This window comes from Xiphophorus couchianus, chromosome 5 (genome assembly GCF_001444195.1).
Source record: "Xiphophorus couchianus chromosome 5, X_couchianus-1.0, whole genome shotgun sequence".
In the NCBI taxonomy this organism is placed as follows: domain Eukaryota; kingdom Metazoa; phylum Chordata; class Actinopteri; order Cyprinodontiformes; family Poeciliidae; genus Xiphophorus; species Xiphophorus couchianus.
The window spans coordinates 14,897,149-14,915,117 of NC_040232.1; the positions used below are offsets into that span (position 1 = coordinate 14,897,149).

The 17,969-nt window shown below is 41.8% G+C and overlaps 1 protein-coding gene across 1 annotated transcript in view; it reads right to left on the bottom strand.

Annotated features, from left to right (window-relative positions):
* The window catches only part of dlc1 (DLC1 Rho GTPase activating protein), an 81,933-nt gene that overhangs the window by 48,313 nt on the left and 15,651 nt on the right, over positions 1-17,969 (bottom strand). Inside the window, exon 4 of the mRNA XM_028016733.1 lies at positions 9,486-9,519. Within this exon, the coding sequence (XP_027872534.1) occupies positions 9,486-9,519 (34 nt within the window). The remainder of the gene's footprint in view (positions 1-9,485; positions 9,520-17,969) is intronic.

Here is a 17,969-nt window from a genome sequence, read left to right on the forward strand (position 1 = left end):
TTAGCCATTAAATGAATCAACAAGAACAAGAAATATCAGATCACCTCAACTAACACTACAGATGTTTTTTTTTATGATGGTGTCTCTAAAATGCAGATTCTCCTGTCAGTCTTTCTTGACAGCGACTGATATTTTATCCAAACAGCAGTTTTTGCAAGTCAGCCTCAACATCCTGCCTCAACATCGGTTGACTCAGTTGAAAATCTCATATAGTTTTCTGGAAACTGTCAACTAAAGTGCACAAAGCTTAAAATTTTGTTCCTAGCGATATAGCTGACTCGACACAGCTACAGCCGTCAATACACTCTGGTCTTGCTCCTGTTGGCATGTTTTTATGAGGAGCAGTTTACTCAAGGATGAAATTAACGCTAGCATGTTTACTTGCTGTATGGTTTACTGTCGATTATTTGGCTACCAAAATATATGTATTTGTTATGGAGAGCAGGCCCCATGACACAGAAACACCAGGAAGATACTGCAGCCAAAACAGTTTCTCTCTCCCAGTGAACATAATTGCAAACTGCTTACAGTTGAAATCAAATATTTACATAAACTGTATGAAAAAAAAAAAACAAAAAAACTTTCCCTCTCAGTCATAGACAGCAAAATCTGATAAAAATATTCTGTTTTCTAACAGAACAATTCTCATTAACTTCTCAGGAGCATTTGCAAACAGTAAGAGCACTTCAAGGGAGATGAATGGCAATTCATTATATTGTGTCAAGAATGCCAACTTCAACTAAAAGTAATGTCTCCTGTAAACCTAAATTGCTCAATATGATTAAAAAATAAGGACTATAGCTTTGGTTGTATTACATAGTTTGTGCTGCTGCCCACACTTACTCTTAAAATTAAACCGACATCCAATAAAACTGATTTAAAATACATTCCTCAAAGTCCACTTAATAATAAAAGTAATGGTCTCCTTTTTAAAGTTCATCAGGCCCATATGGTTTAGTTTCATTTATGCAACTTATTACTCATTGTGGTTTGCCATTTTGAGCAGAATGTACTGATCAGACCGTTACGTTCTACAATAAGCTCCATGCTTGAGAAAATGAGCCAATCATGCCAATTGCCCTAGCAAGAGAAGGTAATGTACCCAGCATAAGGCTTATTTTAGCTTGCTGATAGCACTGTGCTCATCATGGACAATTGACTTTATGGTCCCCAAGGTTTGCAAAGAGTGATAAGGCTAGATTCTTGTGTTTTTACTTTCTGTCCGTCTCTGTGGCAGCGGACTGACCTTCGTAACAGAATTGTAAAAGTAGATAAGACAATGGCAAAGAGAACCAGTCTATTAAAAGCAGGTCTTCAAATCCTTCATCACATTGTGTTGAAGTCATAAAATGGCAATCTAAATCAAGATTATATTCTGAAACTCTCCAATGTAAGCTTGTGCTAGTTGTAATATTCCAGCAGCACATCAGTTTATTTAGATTTTTTTTTTTAGCTTAAAGAATAAAGTCCTAAAAGGTGGAGTAAGAGGGATGGACATATGAAGGAGAAGAGTTTTTAATTATTCCAAATGCTTCCTCTGTGTGGCATTCCAGCAGCATGTTTCTACATCTGTCTCATCAGGAGGATAGAGGACAACTTAACAACATACTGACCCACAAATGGAAACAGGAGAGGTGGAGCTCGGTGGACTTCAAACAGCGCACATAAACAGTACGTGAGCGCCTATATGATCAAAACGTCAGTGAAAACAATGCAACTCGCAGTCTTTTACAGCAAGGCCAACAATGTGTCAGCTGTAATATGTATGTCTGGGTGTGCCTGATTATGGTGGACCCTTTGATGTGATGATCTGCTAGAGGTTTGGTTCTGCTTTCAGCCAGGAACTCTCTATTTCCCTCATATCTATCTACAGATGACATTCCTGCACCTTGCCAAACTATAACATAACTTCCCAAAGATTGATGACACTGTGTAAACTAGATTTCAGAGAAGAACACAAGTGAAGTGATTTGGAAATAATTTAAATTGATGCTAATTGAAAGTAAAATACATCATAAAACCTGGAAACAGTGATACAAAAAAAATGATTTACTCCTGTAGGCCACTACATTAAAGACCACTTTTTAGTGGAAATTAAAAAGTGTTTCCTTCAGAATGGTATTAACCTTTGTTGGTGTCGCTTCAACAAAGTTTTGAAAACACTCCTCAGAGATTTTGGTCCATATTGACAGAACAATTGAAATCTGTAAATTTTTTCTGAACAAATCAAAATGCAGGAACATTCACAGTTGATGGACTACTCTTATTGTCGGACGTCACCTCAGAAATCATTGAGGCATAAAAGCTAAAGTCAGTTTCTGGAATAAATATGGGAATCTTTAGCATAACTCAGTTTTAAAAAGGGAAGTGAACATTACAAACTAAAATGTAATACTGCATAACTAGATGTACATTTTCATAACAGTGACACCAATTCGTAAGGTCCAGTGAAAGTGTGACATGCGCCGGTCATAACGTAAGGATTACACTGCTAGATCCCCCTATTGTCTGTCCTTGGAGCTATTTTCTTTGCAGGCGATTAGTGAAGTCAAGTGGAGTAAAACACTTGACTCCCCTCCTCCCTTCTCTTTCATGAGTGTTTTCAGGGATTTTTGTGTACACACTAATGACCCCGACTCTTGAACCGCTTCTTCACTGTTGAGCACAGTCCACGGTCCACAACTGCAAAGACATTTAACTAATAGGATGCTGGCACTAAGCAAATACTGCAAGACAAATATGCCCCTAAAATCTTCCATTTCATTATTCTGCAGGTTGATCACAACCTTGCTGCAAGTCATATGTTTAATTGAGTCAAGTTATTTAAACACAACACTGTAGATTCAACTAGTCTACTGTGTGAATCTAAATTTATCACTTTAATAATAGTGATAAATATCAAGTGGGGCCCAAAATTTAGTACAAGTAGGATTTGAATCTGGAGTGACTTTAGACATCAAAATATAGATTAAAGAACTGAAACCACTAGATCTTTTCCACATTTTCTCACATTACAACCAAAAACATTTTTATGTTGCAAATCAATAAAAAAATAGAGCATGCTTGTGACATAATAGGGGAATCATGCATGGTTTCAAACTCTTTTTTTAATAATATTGCAAAACGTTTCACTGAGTTCATTATTATAGAACCTCATTTCATTGCAATTATAGCTTCAAGTCTTTTGGGGTATTCTTTGCATGTTCTTATTGGCAGCTCTAATTCAGTCAGACTGGATGGAGTGGGTTTGTGAACAACAGTTTTCACATCATTCCACAGATTCTTAATTGTGTTTAGTTCTGTACTATTAACATCTTAAATGGTCTGGACCCATCATGCTTGTGTGATCTCAACATCTACACTCCACTGAGAGCTCTCAAGCAACAAGCTTGCTTTACATTGTCCATGATCCAAATTGAAACATAAAGGTGTATGGGCCTCAATTCATAAGACTAGTTTACCTTCTCATATCCGGACTATTAAGTGTGTTAACGCCATCATTCATTGATTTCGTTGTTGTACTGTTGCTATTTTCAGTTTCAGTTGTTTTGTTTTCTAATTACTGCCGTCAGTTTGTATTTAGATTTTACTCAACATCTAAGGCTTTTTTTATGGAAATACACTATGCACCAATTAATGCTTAGTATGAAAATAATCCCTACTTGGAGACAATTTTTTCTGAGGCACAAAAAACAAAACATGGGATTTAGTCTTACATCCTGCACCTCATACCCTCAATATCTTTATGTGACAACCAACCAGAGGGAGTAAAGCAGCCAGAGAGTGACACAGCCTGTTGAACCAGGACTGATTCATTAGAGTAGAGACAGCATGAACACCTCATACCATCATCAGACAGACATTTATGATTCTTAAAGTGAAAGAACTGTTGAAACCTTTGGAAAAGGCCAGAACGCCCCGCAGTAACAATGCATGGGTGACCAGGGGTAAATGAAAGAGCCTGAATTGGTTATGTAATTCCTTCTTAGGAAGACAAGCAAATGTATTTGTAGAAAAACAATACCTTTGGGATTTATTTGATACCCTACTAAAAAGTATTTGTTTCATTCAGTTTTGTTTGACTGTAATGTAACAAATTGCAAAACCCCAAAGGTCTGTAATTGCTCCTTCATGTCTGTGTGCAATTCTGTCTCTGAATCATCTCTGTGGCATTGTTCAGGGGCAATAAGGAAAGCAATACATCCCACATAAAAAAAAAAAGTGGAATAAGTCCTGGTACATCTTTGCAGAGGAGAAGCTGCCTAAAGCCGGAAGGTGTTGAGTCTGGTGCAGGTGGACATGAGAGACAAGGAATGTGACCTTGCAAAAAAAAAAAAGAAACAAGTAAACACACTTGCTCTTTTACTGGATATGTTATGATGTAGAAAAAGTGGGCAAAGGCAGATTAAAACACAGGAACCAGGACAAAACAAAAAACAAGTGAGGCAATATTGTCTCTACTCAAGCGACACAGCTCCGATATCCCCTTTAAAGAACTCGTTCAGCTAAGAATAATGTCCTCAAAAGGCATGCAGTGACAGGAAGCAAGCTCACAAGTAAGAGAAGCAAGTCATTCAGTGTTCTCCACTGTGGTTTTCTCAGAATTAAGAGAAAAGTGGTGTGAAAATGTGACCAATTGAAGAGATGAAGATGTGGTCTGTTGAAGCCACAAGGACAGTCACAAGATCCGAGGGTGGAGCGAGGGTTTCTAGGCGACCATTTGTGTAAAACGTATTTGTCCAGAAGACAAGTCACAAGGCAATCATAGTTATAGATTAAGAAAAGTTTAACATGGCTCTATTTACTTTTGACACCTCTTATGTGTTGATTTTTACTAAAGAGAATAACAGTCAAATGAAAATTCGAGAGCGGTTCTAAAATCCTGTCACACTATTACACATCTCCCATTTGTTTGAGTGGCATAAGAAGAATTTATGCATTTTTATATTGTATGTGCTATATTAAATTAACAATCTCTACTAAATTTAGCAAAAGGCCAAGTCTTTTAAAAATATAACTGTAAACACATTTTATTAGGGGTTTTATATGTTATATGAGGCTTGGTTCTCTCTTTCTCCTCCAGCCAAGTGAGGCTTGAAGAGCAGGTAAAAGTTCAAGCTTTAATCCTGATCTTGGTCCGGTGCCCATCATTGTGTTCTTTACTCTTACTGGTTTATATTTAGACTGGCAAATTAAAGCAGGCTGCCTTAAACCTCAACTACAAACGAGATGAACACGGAAAAAAGGCCATAGAGGAATTTGTTGAGTGTTGTGTTTACAAGCTCCAATGCCGGTATGAAAAAGTGCAACACAGATGTTTTAACACTCTGTTCTCCATGTTTGTGTGTTGCACAATCATTAAAACTGATAAACCAATCATTGCCACCAATGTCATTTAGTACGTATATGGTTCAAAGAGTTTTCAATATTTTTAAAATGTCAGTCACTAACTGAGCTGTTGTGCATAAGGATGAGACAAAATCTGTAAAATGTGGCATGACCAAGCTTGCCATGTTGACATTTTTGCAAGGGTCAAAATGTCAATGAAAAACTCAAACAGATGACCCGGTCATACTTTGAGCAAGTTCTAGGTCAATAAGGAGCAGTGAATTTGCCCAACCCTCTAAAAAGTTAAAGCCAGTGAAACAACTATAAATCCAGAAGCTAAAAATGTATAGGCAACCTTTTAACAAAACAGAATTCTCTGTGATATTTTGTACTTTTAATCATCTGTAGATTGAAATAACAAAAAAGGTTTGCTTTCTTTTCTAGTTTTAGAACTTCCTGTAGCTGTTGTCAGTCCAAATACAATACAGCCCAAAAATATTCTTACCTATGGAAAAATTAGATTGCAAATAATTTTATTTGAACCAAGAAATATGTTTCTTATTGGAAATGAGACGAGTATCTCTCACAATGTAAGCTGAGGCATTATGTTTTTAACTAATGAGGCAGTTGATTACTTAAGAGATTGGTTTTGTAAAACTAAATGAATTCATGTTATAACACACACAAGAAAACAAACTATAGACTTAAACAATAGCTGATTCAAATCTATTTACATGTAGTTAGTAAAAAAAGATCCTTCCTACGAACAAGTAGGAATTATAATATTTATCACAAGCAATTAACTGCTTGAACCCAACATAAGAGAGAAATGTGTAGTGAATGTGTGTGTGAAACATTGTAACACTGGACAATAGAGTCCTTAATTACAACTATCACATAGGTTAGTTTGATTGCCACATGCAGAAGGAAGCCTTTTTGACAGAGTTCAAATGAGAGCATTTGGAAATAATGCGAACCTTGAACTTCTCTTTGCTCTCTTGCATCTTAATCTTTCATTCTTTGTGTTTTCACTCACACAAACTCAAGCTGTCAGCGTCCTGGTTAGGAGGATATGAGGTCACAGAACTAAACAAGGTGTCCCTCTAGATAAGCACACAGCGCACACCAATCAGTGCCCACAGAAGGGGCTGTAGAGACAGAAAATATTGAATCTATAGGGCATCACATCACAAGGGGCATTTGACAAAGAGGCATTCTTCATTCATTCACAATTGTTGTGTTTGATGTTCATGTTCCTTGCACAAGTATTCATATCTCTGGAAGTCTTGCAGGTTGTCACATTAAAGCCAAAATCTTAAGTGTATTTTATTGGTAATTGACATGATAGATGGACCCACAGTAGTGGTACTTTACTGTAAAGAGTAAGAAAAGTGATTCATGTTTTTAACTAATATATCTCTGAAAAGTGAGGTGTGCTTTTCTCATTTATTGTTTTAAAATTGCTCAAGCTCAGTCAGGTCATACAGAGAGTGTCTATGCAGTGGCAGAAAAGGTTTGCAAAGACAGAGAGTGTCTTTGCAAACCTTTTCTGTTCCCAAAGGTTTGCAGTCTGACTTAAGTTTGGATTTTGACTAAGCCATTCAACAAATTGATATGCTTTGACCCAAACCATTTCGCTTAATATTTAGTTGAGCTTCTAGGTGAAGCTCCACTTCTCTCTTCCTTTTGGAGGACAGCTTCCTCACAGCAGTAAGCAGCCACAATCACAATGCTTCACATTCAAGAGGATGTGCATTGCTTGCTTTAGTCTTGGCAATAGACTTGCAAAAAATATGTGGTTTTTGAAGCCCATTTCAATACTGTACTTTAATACTGTCATCTAACGTTGTTTCTTCTTTTTTGCTTAATTTGTACATTTCGCAGTAGCAATGCTGAAATGTCACAAGAAACCATTTTTATAAACTGTAACTATAACATCAGTAAGAAGTGGAGTCATGAAATGTCCAACTCTCCTTTATTATATTTAGATTACATAACTTGTGTCATTTCTTGCTGCTATAATGTTATGCAGGCCTCACATGAATTCACATGAATCTCAGCTTGTGATTGGACACGCAAAAGAAGCAGCTTGGCAGCAATGGCCTCATTGTGTTCAGGAAAGACAATGACCACTCACTAAGGTATGTCCAACACGGCGAGGAGGTCTCAAACTGCTTCAATGCAAAGTGACAACCATGGAAACATCTTATTAGCTACTTCTGAGCTTCTGTTTGTACCCAGGGTTGTAAAATTAACCATGAATGAACCATCTTTCATGGCGGTGCAACAGGAGCCTTCAGGGCTTGTCGTGTGATGTAACACTGTCACAAATGTGCCATTCCCAGGGGCTTTAATGGACGGGGCACAGAGAGGGCTTTGAAGTGTCACAATGAACACAAGGCTCTGTGCTCCCCCTGCCAAAAAATCCCAACATGTCCCCTTTTCCCCCTACAGAGTAGTGGGTTTTGACACAAAGACACAGCGATGGGGGTTACATAACTCGCTTCCAGGGAGTCCGATTGATTTAAATGAAGAAAAACTACCAAGAATGCGTGACCCTTTTGAAGTTGGTATTATGCATTTTTAGGAAGCTTTCGCTCACATTGGGTCATTTGCCAAAAGGTAGAACTCAATTAGACACGTAATACACACAACCACACACAAGAAGAAGAGTGAGAGAAAGAGAGAGAGAGACAGACAGCGAGTTCCCATCAAGCCTGGAATTAGCAGAAAGCTTGTGCCTACGTCACGTCTCATGTCCAGTTTTGTTTACTAGAGGTCTGATGACAGAGGGGATGAGGGGAAATGAGGAAGATAATGAACGTTGCCAGGAAATAAATCTGTTTGACTATATTTGCTAATGACCAGGCATTATAAGCTGACATAGAATCCTGAGTTTATTGTCTAGCTCAATCCATAACAAAGTCAACATGAAATAGACATGTCCTGAAAGTAGGCCTCTTTATCACACGGACAGATAACTGTAACTGCATAAATGGCTTGAAATGAATACACAGACAAGCTAAGGAGAGCATTTATCAAAAAAGCAACCAGCAGGGCCAAGATAACTCTGAAGGAGCTGTAGCTCAGGTGGGGGATTTTTTTTATTTGTTTATTTATTCATATGCTCTACAAATTTGTCCACTATGGAAGAAGGGTAGAGATTGAGAAGCTGTTTGGGGGTATTGGAACAATAGATGTTATGAAATTCAGGTAAATCAGGGAGGAAAGACTTTTAGAGGCAGCAAAACACTTGAGACTATAAAACAGTTGTTTTAAACAGTTGCTGCAGGACATTGACCCTGAACATGCAGCCAGAGTCACAACAGTTTAGATAAAAACATAATCATGATTGGAAGGGTGCAGTCAAAGTCCAGACCTATGTCCAGTTCTGAATTTGTGTAATACCTGAAAATTGCTGTTCACATACAGTGTCCAGTCAGTTTGACTGAGTTTTATCTTTTTTTTTTTTGCCAAAGAGTGGTGAGAAACACATCTCTATTGCTACAAATTGTGGTTCTACAATGTTGACTTTTGACTTGGGGAACTAAATGATAATTAATATACGTACAAGTTCTTAAATTCTGTCCCTTTCACTTTATAACAACTCCCTACTTTGTTTTGGTCTAACACATAAAATAATATCAAACACATTCCAGTACTTTGCATATCTTTGCAAGTTATGTAGTATTTATTTATATCTTTACTACTAGTTGGTGGAATACTTTAAAAAAACCGGTGAAGGTGAACTAAAAAATGAGGACAAAAGGTGAATGAGAGAATGGTTCAAAAGTGCATCAGGCTCGACGTCTAGTCTGGCTTTTATCGTCAAAAGGCAAAGGATGGTTAAGAAGACGAGACTGGGACCTTATCTACATCTTGCATCCAGTGTCTGCAGCTAAACGTTGTCTCCTTGTGCTCTCAGTCCTCTTTGCCCTCAAGTTTTGAACACAGAGAAGGTTATCTATTAGAAAATTCTTTAAAACCTTCTCACGTGACCACAACTGATAAGTAGCAAAGTGTTTTCTTAAGCTTCATAGAAACGACAAACAGGTTAGAAGAAAAAGGTGCTGATCAAATCAGAAGATTTCAGATTCTCAGGTAGCAAACCACAGATTATAAACAAACTTCACATTTTAAGATTAGAAATTACTTACCTGCTTTTTTCTTCCCAGAAGCAATGGAGAGGCCCTGGGAGGGGAAAAAAAAGATCAGAAAAAAGAACATAGTTGAGATATGGTTTCTAGAATTTTCATAATGTTTTAATGTTCATACAAATCGCTGCACTTCATTGCAGTGATTAGCTGATAAACCGAGTTTATCAGCAGATATGTATTGTGGTGGTGAAACAAAACACATCTATAGAAACTCCTTGCACCAAAAAGTTTAATAAAGATTTACCACACACTCACCTAAATATACAGTGTTAATAGAAAGTCAGAGGGCTGCACTAGTACACTGGGATTACACTCAGAGGAACTCCAGAGACTCTACGGTCCCAGAAACAAGTCAGCATAGTTTTCTGACGTGCACATGTTTAATAACTGATCAAAGCAGATAATAAACTCACTAGAGACCTCTGAACAAATATCACATCATTAAAAGTCTGAGCAATGTGAACACTTTTTTCATGAGTCAGTGTTGTTTCAACTCTCACATAGGGGAAACGTCATAGATAAAAATCACAGCATAGTAGATTTTCATTATGCAGTGAACTTAATATGTCCTTCTTTGGAGTTGTTGTGGATTTTAGGAATTACTACTGCGTTAACAGCGAGTGGAGAGTAAGGATAAGTGTTTGAGGGTGCATGTGTGTGCGTATGCGTGCGTTTGAGTGTGAGTGGAGAGCAGCAGTCACATGGAATGCAAAGGTCTTTCTTGCCCATGACATTTGACCTCCGGGGCTTTGGCTGAGCTCCGCACCCTGACCTGTTTTAATCTACACTCCTCTACAAGAGATTGGCGCTAATAAAAATAATTCCTGTAATACACTGACAATGTCCACATTTCCATCCATGTGCAAAATGTAGGAAACACTCCCCCACATTCTAGGTATATGGAGCACATAGTACCAGTGCTGGCCCTCCCCAACGTATTGGGACACACTGCTGTTCAAGAGACTGATAGAAAGCTGCTACATTTTTCTCTAGCTTACAAAAAGAACAAATTGAGCTGTCTGGGAATGTTCAAAAGTAAAAAAAAACACAGACAGTGACTGTTTGTAAACTAATGGAGGACGATCACTCATAATTCAAACTACAGTTCGTTACAGGTAGCCGTTCATTTTGCGTGGAACCCGTTGATATCAGCTTGTGATGTCTCTGTTACTCTTCAGAGACTGAAACAACAAAATACATGTACAAAATACATGCATGTTTTGTTTAAATACTTGTGTAAGTTGTTGTATTGGTATTCTAGATATCATTCATGAGATTTGGTGCAAACAAAAAGACATTGATTGAATGAAGGAATGGTTAAACTATACAGAATTTAAAACATTTCATTTTTCTGCTTGGCACTTTTACTGCCAAAAAACCTAATTGATACTATTCACATACTTTTTGGGAGTAAACATAAATCTATGACTAGCAGCCATGTGGTTAAAGTGGCTGCTAGTCCACTTTAACCACAGTGGACTAGCTGTGGTTAAAGCCATGTGTTCCCATGATCCTTTTGGGATCCCATTGGGATCATGGGAACACATGAGCCCAGTGTTGACAAAAACACTGGGATCATGATGAAAACGCATGATTGCTTTTGTGTTTTCAAATCTGTAGCATATCCCAAGATCTTAATTTAGATTCAAAAGCATAATTTATTATTATTATTTATTTATTTATTTATTTATGCACGAAAATGCACTGTGTTGCAACATCCCAAATCTATGTAATAGTCTGAAGTGCAACAAACTTGGGTGGATGTAAATCATCCCTTAATCAGGACAATTGAAAACAAGGACATAGTTTAATGCAATGAACTTTTTAAATTAGAGTAAACAAAGATGATGGTTTGTCTTTTACAAGCATGTGGTTTTGTTGCACCACCCATTCTCAATGTGTGCCTGCCCTCTGCTCCTGGCAGGTTCTCATTGCGTGGGATTGTCCAGGCAAGTGTCAAGTGTTCACTGGGGCTAGCAGAGCCACTTCAGTTGTCTCGTTTACTGCCACTAATTTCATGGAAGTGACCTGGTTTGAGGGTGTGGTATTTGTTTCCCTTACATATGTGTCTAGAAAGGTATGTGAGCCTGCACAGTTATATGCCATATGGTTATTGTTTCCCCGACCGCAGTCTGCAGTTTAGTGAAACCAATTTTCACACGAATTGTTTTGCTATGGTACATGTACTTCAGAAATTGTGTCTTTGCATCTACATCTGAAAGCATTTCTTCCAGGTTCAAACATAAAATCATTAATAGGTTTCTTTAAAAACCTTAAAATCTCCTGTAATGGAAATGGTTTATAGCATATCTTTAAAGATCTGTAAAACACTAACATGGCAGAATTTTATAAAAGTTTTTTCTTTGTTTTGACAAAAGAAATGCCTTGAAACTTAACACTTTACCTTGCAGACAGATGCAATTTTGATTTACCCCACCACAGAGTATATTTTGTTTGTGCCTCTATAAATGTGATAAGTAATCACTGGCATGTGGCTCATACACAAACCCAACAATCCAACAAGCCAGTTTCTTTCCCTCCGTTAGCCTCTTATCGCCTGTTCCACCTCTGGAGCTTGGAGGCGTGTGCGTGCGTGTGTGTGTGTGTGTGTGACCACCCATGGTCTGTGCTAGCTGGGGATTATGAGTCTTAAGCTAACCCAAACCTTTTCTCCACCACTTAGCACAAATAGCTAAATTGGTCCATATGGCTAGCAGTCAGTCAGCATCTTAAGATAACTGTGTGTGATCAGGGAAGGATTGCATGTTCACTGCCACAAAAACCCTTGGAGATGCTACCTGGAATTTACTTATTTATTATTAACAGCAAGAATGTGTTGCAGTGCATCTTCAAAGAAATTCATTTTTCTCTATACTCTGTCAGATTAGAATCGCAAAAAGTAAGAAATTGTGATAAGGTCAGATGTTAGCTTTTTTGTTGAAAGGTTGACCCCAAACGCTTTTCGATGACATTCCACAATTAAATAGGTTTCATATGCCACACTTATTTTATATCTAGGGGAAGTGAATAAATGACACAATGAGTTGGTGTAATGATATTCTAGAACGTTTCCTGCAGTAAATGCAAATTAGTGCTGAGATGTTCAATTTAACAGTAAGAACAAACCAAAACAGCGAAAAAAATTTACAAAGCCATTACGAGATCAAAAGCACAAGTACTTTGCAATAGCATTTCTTTTTCTATAAACGTTTTCCACATTTTGTCTCATACAAATTACCAACATAAGGTCATTTACTGGGATCTTATGTGATTCAAAAACAGAAAGTATTGAGCTCTTGTAAAGTAGAAACAAACTAATAAGTGCTTTACAAATACTTTGTGCATATCTGGAGGCTTTGGTTTACTCCGCCATTCTTCCAAGTGCAATAAATTGCAAGCCTGAACTTTGAAGAACAATATTTTGTCTTTGCCCGCTTTGTAGATGTATAGACTAAAACACATGTTCCATTTTTCTTTGCTGAGTCCCAGACAGATTGGATGGAGTGAACCTGTGAATATTAGTCTATGCCACACTTAATTCTCAATTGGATTTAGGTTTTGATTTAGACTGAATAGAATAGATAGAAAAGAATAGAACAGATTTTCCTTTGGGGCACACTTTTCAGATTATTATCTGCATTTTGAAAAGCATGTATCAATTGCTGTCTAATTCACAGTTATACACAGCATTGGTGTAGTTTGTAAAATAATATATAAAAAAACAGTGTTTGGTTGTTGTGCAAAATCAATTTAAAAGGAGTTCAAGTTGCATGAGTACTTTTGCAAGGAATTGCAAAGGCTTTTTAGTTGTATAAGAAGGCCAATATTTATATTGAGCACACAGTTGGCCCTCAGTGATACTGTCAATTGGACACATGTAACTCAAACTCCAGAGTATAGTTATGGTCTCCATCTCAGCAGAATGAAAGTGGGACAGGTTAAAATTCAAACATTGACACTCATTTTCACAGATGTTTACACAAGTAAGCTAATTGATGGGGCATCTTATTTCAGGCAGGATCTTGAGGGTCTTAAACCTGGTCTTCGTTAACATAAACGGACTCTTGCCTGGTCTTAAAAATCCATTACTGGATTAGACAAGAACTGTGACCTTAAGGCACAAGACATGGCCAACAAAAACTGCTATTAGTTCTTATAGAAAAATAGTATTTTACAGTTAGTTTGTAAAGGGGAAGCCTTTAAATGCATGCATCACATTGTGTTATGCATGATATATACTGTACATTGCATCAAGAAACAAAGAACACATCAGTTTCTCCTCAACACCCATCCATCCATCCATCCATCCATCCATCCATCCATCCATCTTCCTCCGCTTATCCGAGGTCGGGTCGCGGGGGTAGCAGCTTCAGAAGGGAGGCCCAGACTTCCCTCTCCCCGGCCACTTCTTCCAGCTCTTCCGGAGGAATCCCGAGGCGTTCCCAGGCCAGCCGAGAGACATAGTCTCTCCAGCGTGTCCTGGGTCTTCCCCGGGGCCTCCTCCCGGTGGGACGTGCCCGGAACACCTCACCAGGGAGGCGTCCAGGAGGCATCCTGACCAGATGCCCAAGCCACCTCAACTGGCTCCTCTCGATGTGAAGGAGCAGCGGCTCTACTCTGAGTCCCTCCCGGATGACTGAGCTTCTCACCCTATCTCTAAGGGAGAGCCCAGCCACCCTACGGAGAAAACCCATTTCGGCCGCTTGTATCCGCGATCTCGTTCTTTCGGTCATGACCCAAAGCTCATGACCATAGATGAGGGTGGGAACATAGATCGACCGGTAAATCGAGAGCTTCGTTTTTTGGCTCAGCTCTCTCTTCACCACGACGGACCGGTACAGCGCCCGCTTGACAGCAGACGCTGCGCCAATCCGCCTGTCGATCTCCCGCTCCCTTCTTCCCCCATTCGTGAACAAGATCCCGAGATACTTAAACTCCTCCACTTGGGGCAGGACACCCCCCGTGACCCGGAGAAGGCACTCTACCCTTTTCCGGCTCAAGACCATGGCCTCGGATTTGGAGGCACTGATCCCCATCCCGGCCGCTTCACACTCGGCTGCGAACCGCTCCAACGAGAGCTGCAGATCACGATCTGATGAAGCCAAAAGGACCACATCGTCTGCGAAAAGCAGAGATGAGATCCTAAGGCCACCAAATCGGATCCCCTCAACACCTTGGCTGCGCCTAGAAATTCTGTCCATAAAAGTGATGAATAGAATCGGTGACAAAGGGCAGCCCTGGTGGAGTCCAACTCTCACCGGAAACGAGCCCGACTTACTGCCGGCAATGCGGACCAGACTCTGACACCGGTCATACAGGGACCTGACAGCCCGTATCAAAGGGCCCGGTACCCCATACTCCCGGAGAACCCCCCACAGGGCTCCCCGAGGGACACGGTCGAACGCCTTCTCCAAGTCCACAAAACACATGTAGACTGGTTGGGCGAACTCCCATGCACCCTCCAGGACCCTGCCGAGGGTGTAGAGCTGGTCCAGTGTTCCACGACCAGGACGAAAACCACACTGCTCTTCCTGAATCCGAGGTTCGACTATCCGACGGACCCTCCTCTCCAGGACCCCTGAATAGACCTTGCCAGGGAGGCTTAAGAGTGTGACCCCTCTATAATTGGAGCACACCCTCCGGTCCCCCTTTTTGAACAGGGGGACCACCACCCCAGTCTGCCAATCCAGGGGAACTGCCCCCGATGTCCATGCGATATTGCAGAGTCGCGTCAACCAACACAACCCTACAACATCCAGAGCCTTAAGGAACTCCGGGCGGATCTCATCCACCCCCGGGGCCTTGCCACCGAGGAGCTTTTTAACCACCTCGGCAACCTCGCCCCCAGAGATTGGAGAGCCCAACCCAGAGTCTCCAGGCTCCGCTTCCTCAGTGGAAGGCATGTTGGTGGGATTGAGGAGGTCTTCGAAGTACTCTGCCCACCGACCCACAACGTCCCGAGTAGAGGTCAGCAGCACACCATCCCCACTATAAACAGTGTTTGTGCTGCACCGCTTCCCCCCCCTGAGACGCCGGATGGTGGACCAGAATCGCCTCGAAGCCGTGCGGAAGTCTTTCTCCATGGCCTCTCCAAACTCCTCCCACGCCCGAGTTTTTGCCTCAGCAACCGCCCGAGCCGCATGCCGCTTCGCCCGCCGGTACCCATCAGCTGCTTCCGGAGTCCCACAGGCCAAAAAGGCCCGATAGGACTCCTTCTTCAGCCTGACGGCATCCCTCACCGAAGGTGTCCACCAACGGGTTCGAGGGTTGCCGCCGCGACAGGCACCGACAACCTTGCGGCCACAGCTCCGATCGGCCGCCTCGACAATGGAGGCACGGAACACGGTCCACTCAGACTGCATGTCCCCCACCTCCCCCGGGACGTGTTCGAAGTTTTGCCGGAGATGGGAGTTAAAGCTCCGTCTCGCAGGGGATTCCGCCAGACGTTCCCAGCAGACCCTCACAACACGTTTGGGCCTACCAGGTCTGACCGGCTTTCGCCCCCACCACCGGAGCCAACTCACCACCAGGTAGTGGTCAGTGGACAGCTCCGCACCTCTCTTCACCCGAGTGTCCAAGACATACGGCCGCAGATCCGATGAAACGATGACAAAGTCGATCATCGAACTGCGGCCTAGGGTGTCCTGGTGCCAAGTGCACATATGGACACCCTTATGCTTGAACATGGTGTTCGTTATGGACAATCCATGGCGAGCACAGAAGTCCAGCAACAGAACACCGCTCGAGTTCAGGTCGGGCGGGCCGTTCCTCCCAACCACGCCCCTCCAGGTCTCACTGTCGTTGCCCACGTGAGCGTTGAAGTCCCCCAGCAGAACAAGGGAGTCCCCAGGAGGAGCACTCTCCAGTACCCCCTCTAAGGACTCCAAAAAGGGTGGGTAATCTGAACTGTGGTTCGGCCCGTAAGCACAAACAACAGTCAGAACCCGTCCCCCCACCCATAGGCGGAGGGATGCTACCCTCTCGTTCACCGGGGTGAACCCCAACGTACAGGCGCCGAGATGGGGAGCAACAAGTATGCCCACTCCTGCCCGACGTCTCTCTCCCTGGGCAACTCCAGAGTGGAAGTATGTCCAGCCCCTCTCAAGGAGACTGGTTCCAGAACCAGAGCCATGCGTCGAGGTGAGACCGACTATTTCTAGCCGGAACCTCTCGACCTCACGCACTAGCTCCGGCTCCTTCCCCACCAAAGAGGTGACATTCCACGTCCCAAGAGCCAGTTTCTGCAACTGAGGATCGGACCGCCAGGGTCCCCTCCCTTGGCCGCCACCCATCACACAGTGCACCCGACCCCTATGACCCCTCCCACGGGTGGTGGGCCCATGGGAGGGGGGGCCCATGTTTCCTCTTCGGGCTGAGCCCGGCCGGGCTCCATGGGTAAAAGCCCGGCCACCAGACGCTCGCCATCGTGCCCCCCCTCCAGGCCTGGCTCCAGAGTGGGGCCCCGGTGACCCGCGTCCGGGCGAGGGAACACCAAGTCCAATGTTTTTACTCATCATTGGGGTCTTCAGGCTGCACTTTGTCTGGTCCCTCACCTAGGACCTGTCTGCCTTGGGTGACCCTACCAGGGGCATGAAGCCCCAGACAGCATAGCTCCTAGGATCATTGGGGCACTCAAACCCCTCCACCACGATAAGGTGGCAACCCATGGAGGAGTTCTCCTCAAGACGTAAAAGTTTTTTTGGGCTTACGGGACAAAGTTAATGAGAATAAGCGCAAATTCCCAACTGCATCAACTATGCTGGCTTGTGGAATTGCTGCTGACATTTTGGGGAAAGCACAGAGTGGGTTAACAAGAGAGATTACACTGTCACAACTTCCTTCGCAGAAGGACCAGTCGGAGACATCGTGGGTCAGACTTTTAAAACACTGACTAAGCCAAGCACTTTAGATGCAGTGTCAATTAGGTTAGCAAGGGCTTGAATGCTTACTACCTTACATGATACAATCACCTGAACAAATTTACGACATTCCTTCGAAATGGTCTTTTAAAAAATCAGGGGAAAAGACAATAATCTTCACTAACATGAATCATCAGTGAGGTAATGTAAGTTGAAGGAAAACACAATGAAATCACTTGAAAACACACTCCAGCTAAGAATCTCACTCGGAACCTTGAACCACACGGGCAAACAAGCGTCCCTGTTAATTGCGCCGTGGTTTATTGTGCATTCCTGTGCACTTGTGTCTGAGTGCATTCAGTTTGTTGTTCTCTGATTTATGACTCTTCATTATCAGCGTGCTGCGGGGCTGTTTCCAGATGCTTGAATCTTCTACTAGTCATCCTTAAGATTTACAGTCAACATGTACCGTCATCCTGCAACTATTGCTGTACCGCTTGTCTTCATCATGCAACAGATGCGCCTTTTTACAAGGCAAATGTACTAGCTTCTAACACCATGAGTGCTCATAAATGCTGTTTTAATAAAAAAAAAAAGAAAGAAAATCTATAGAGAAATATTAAAT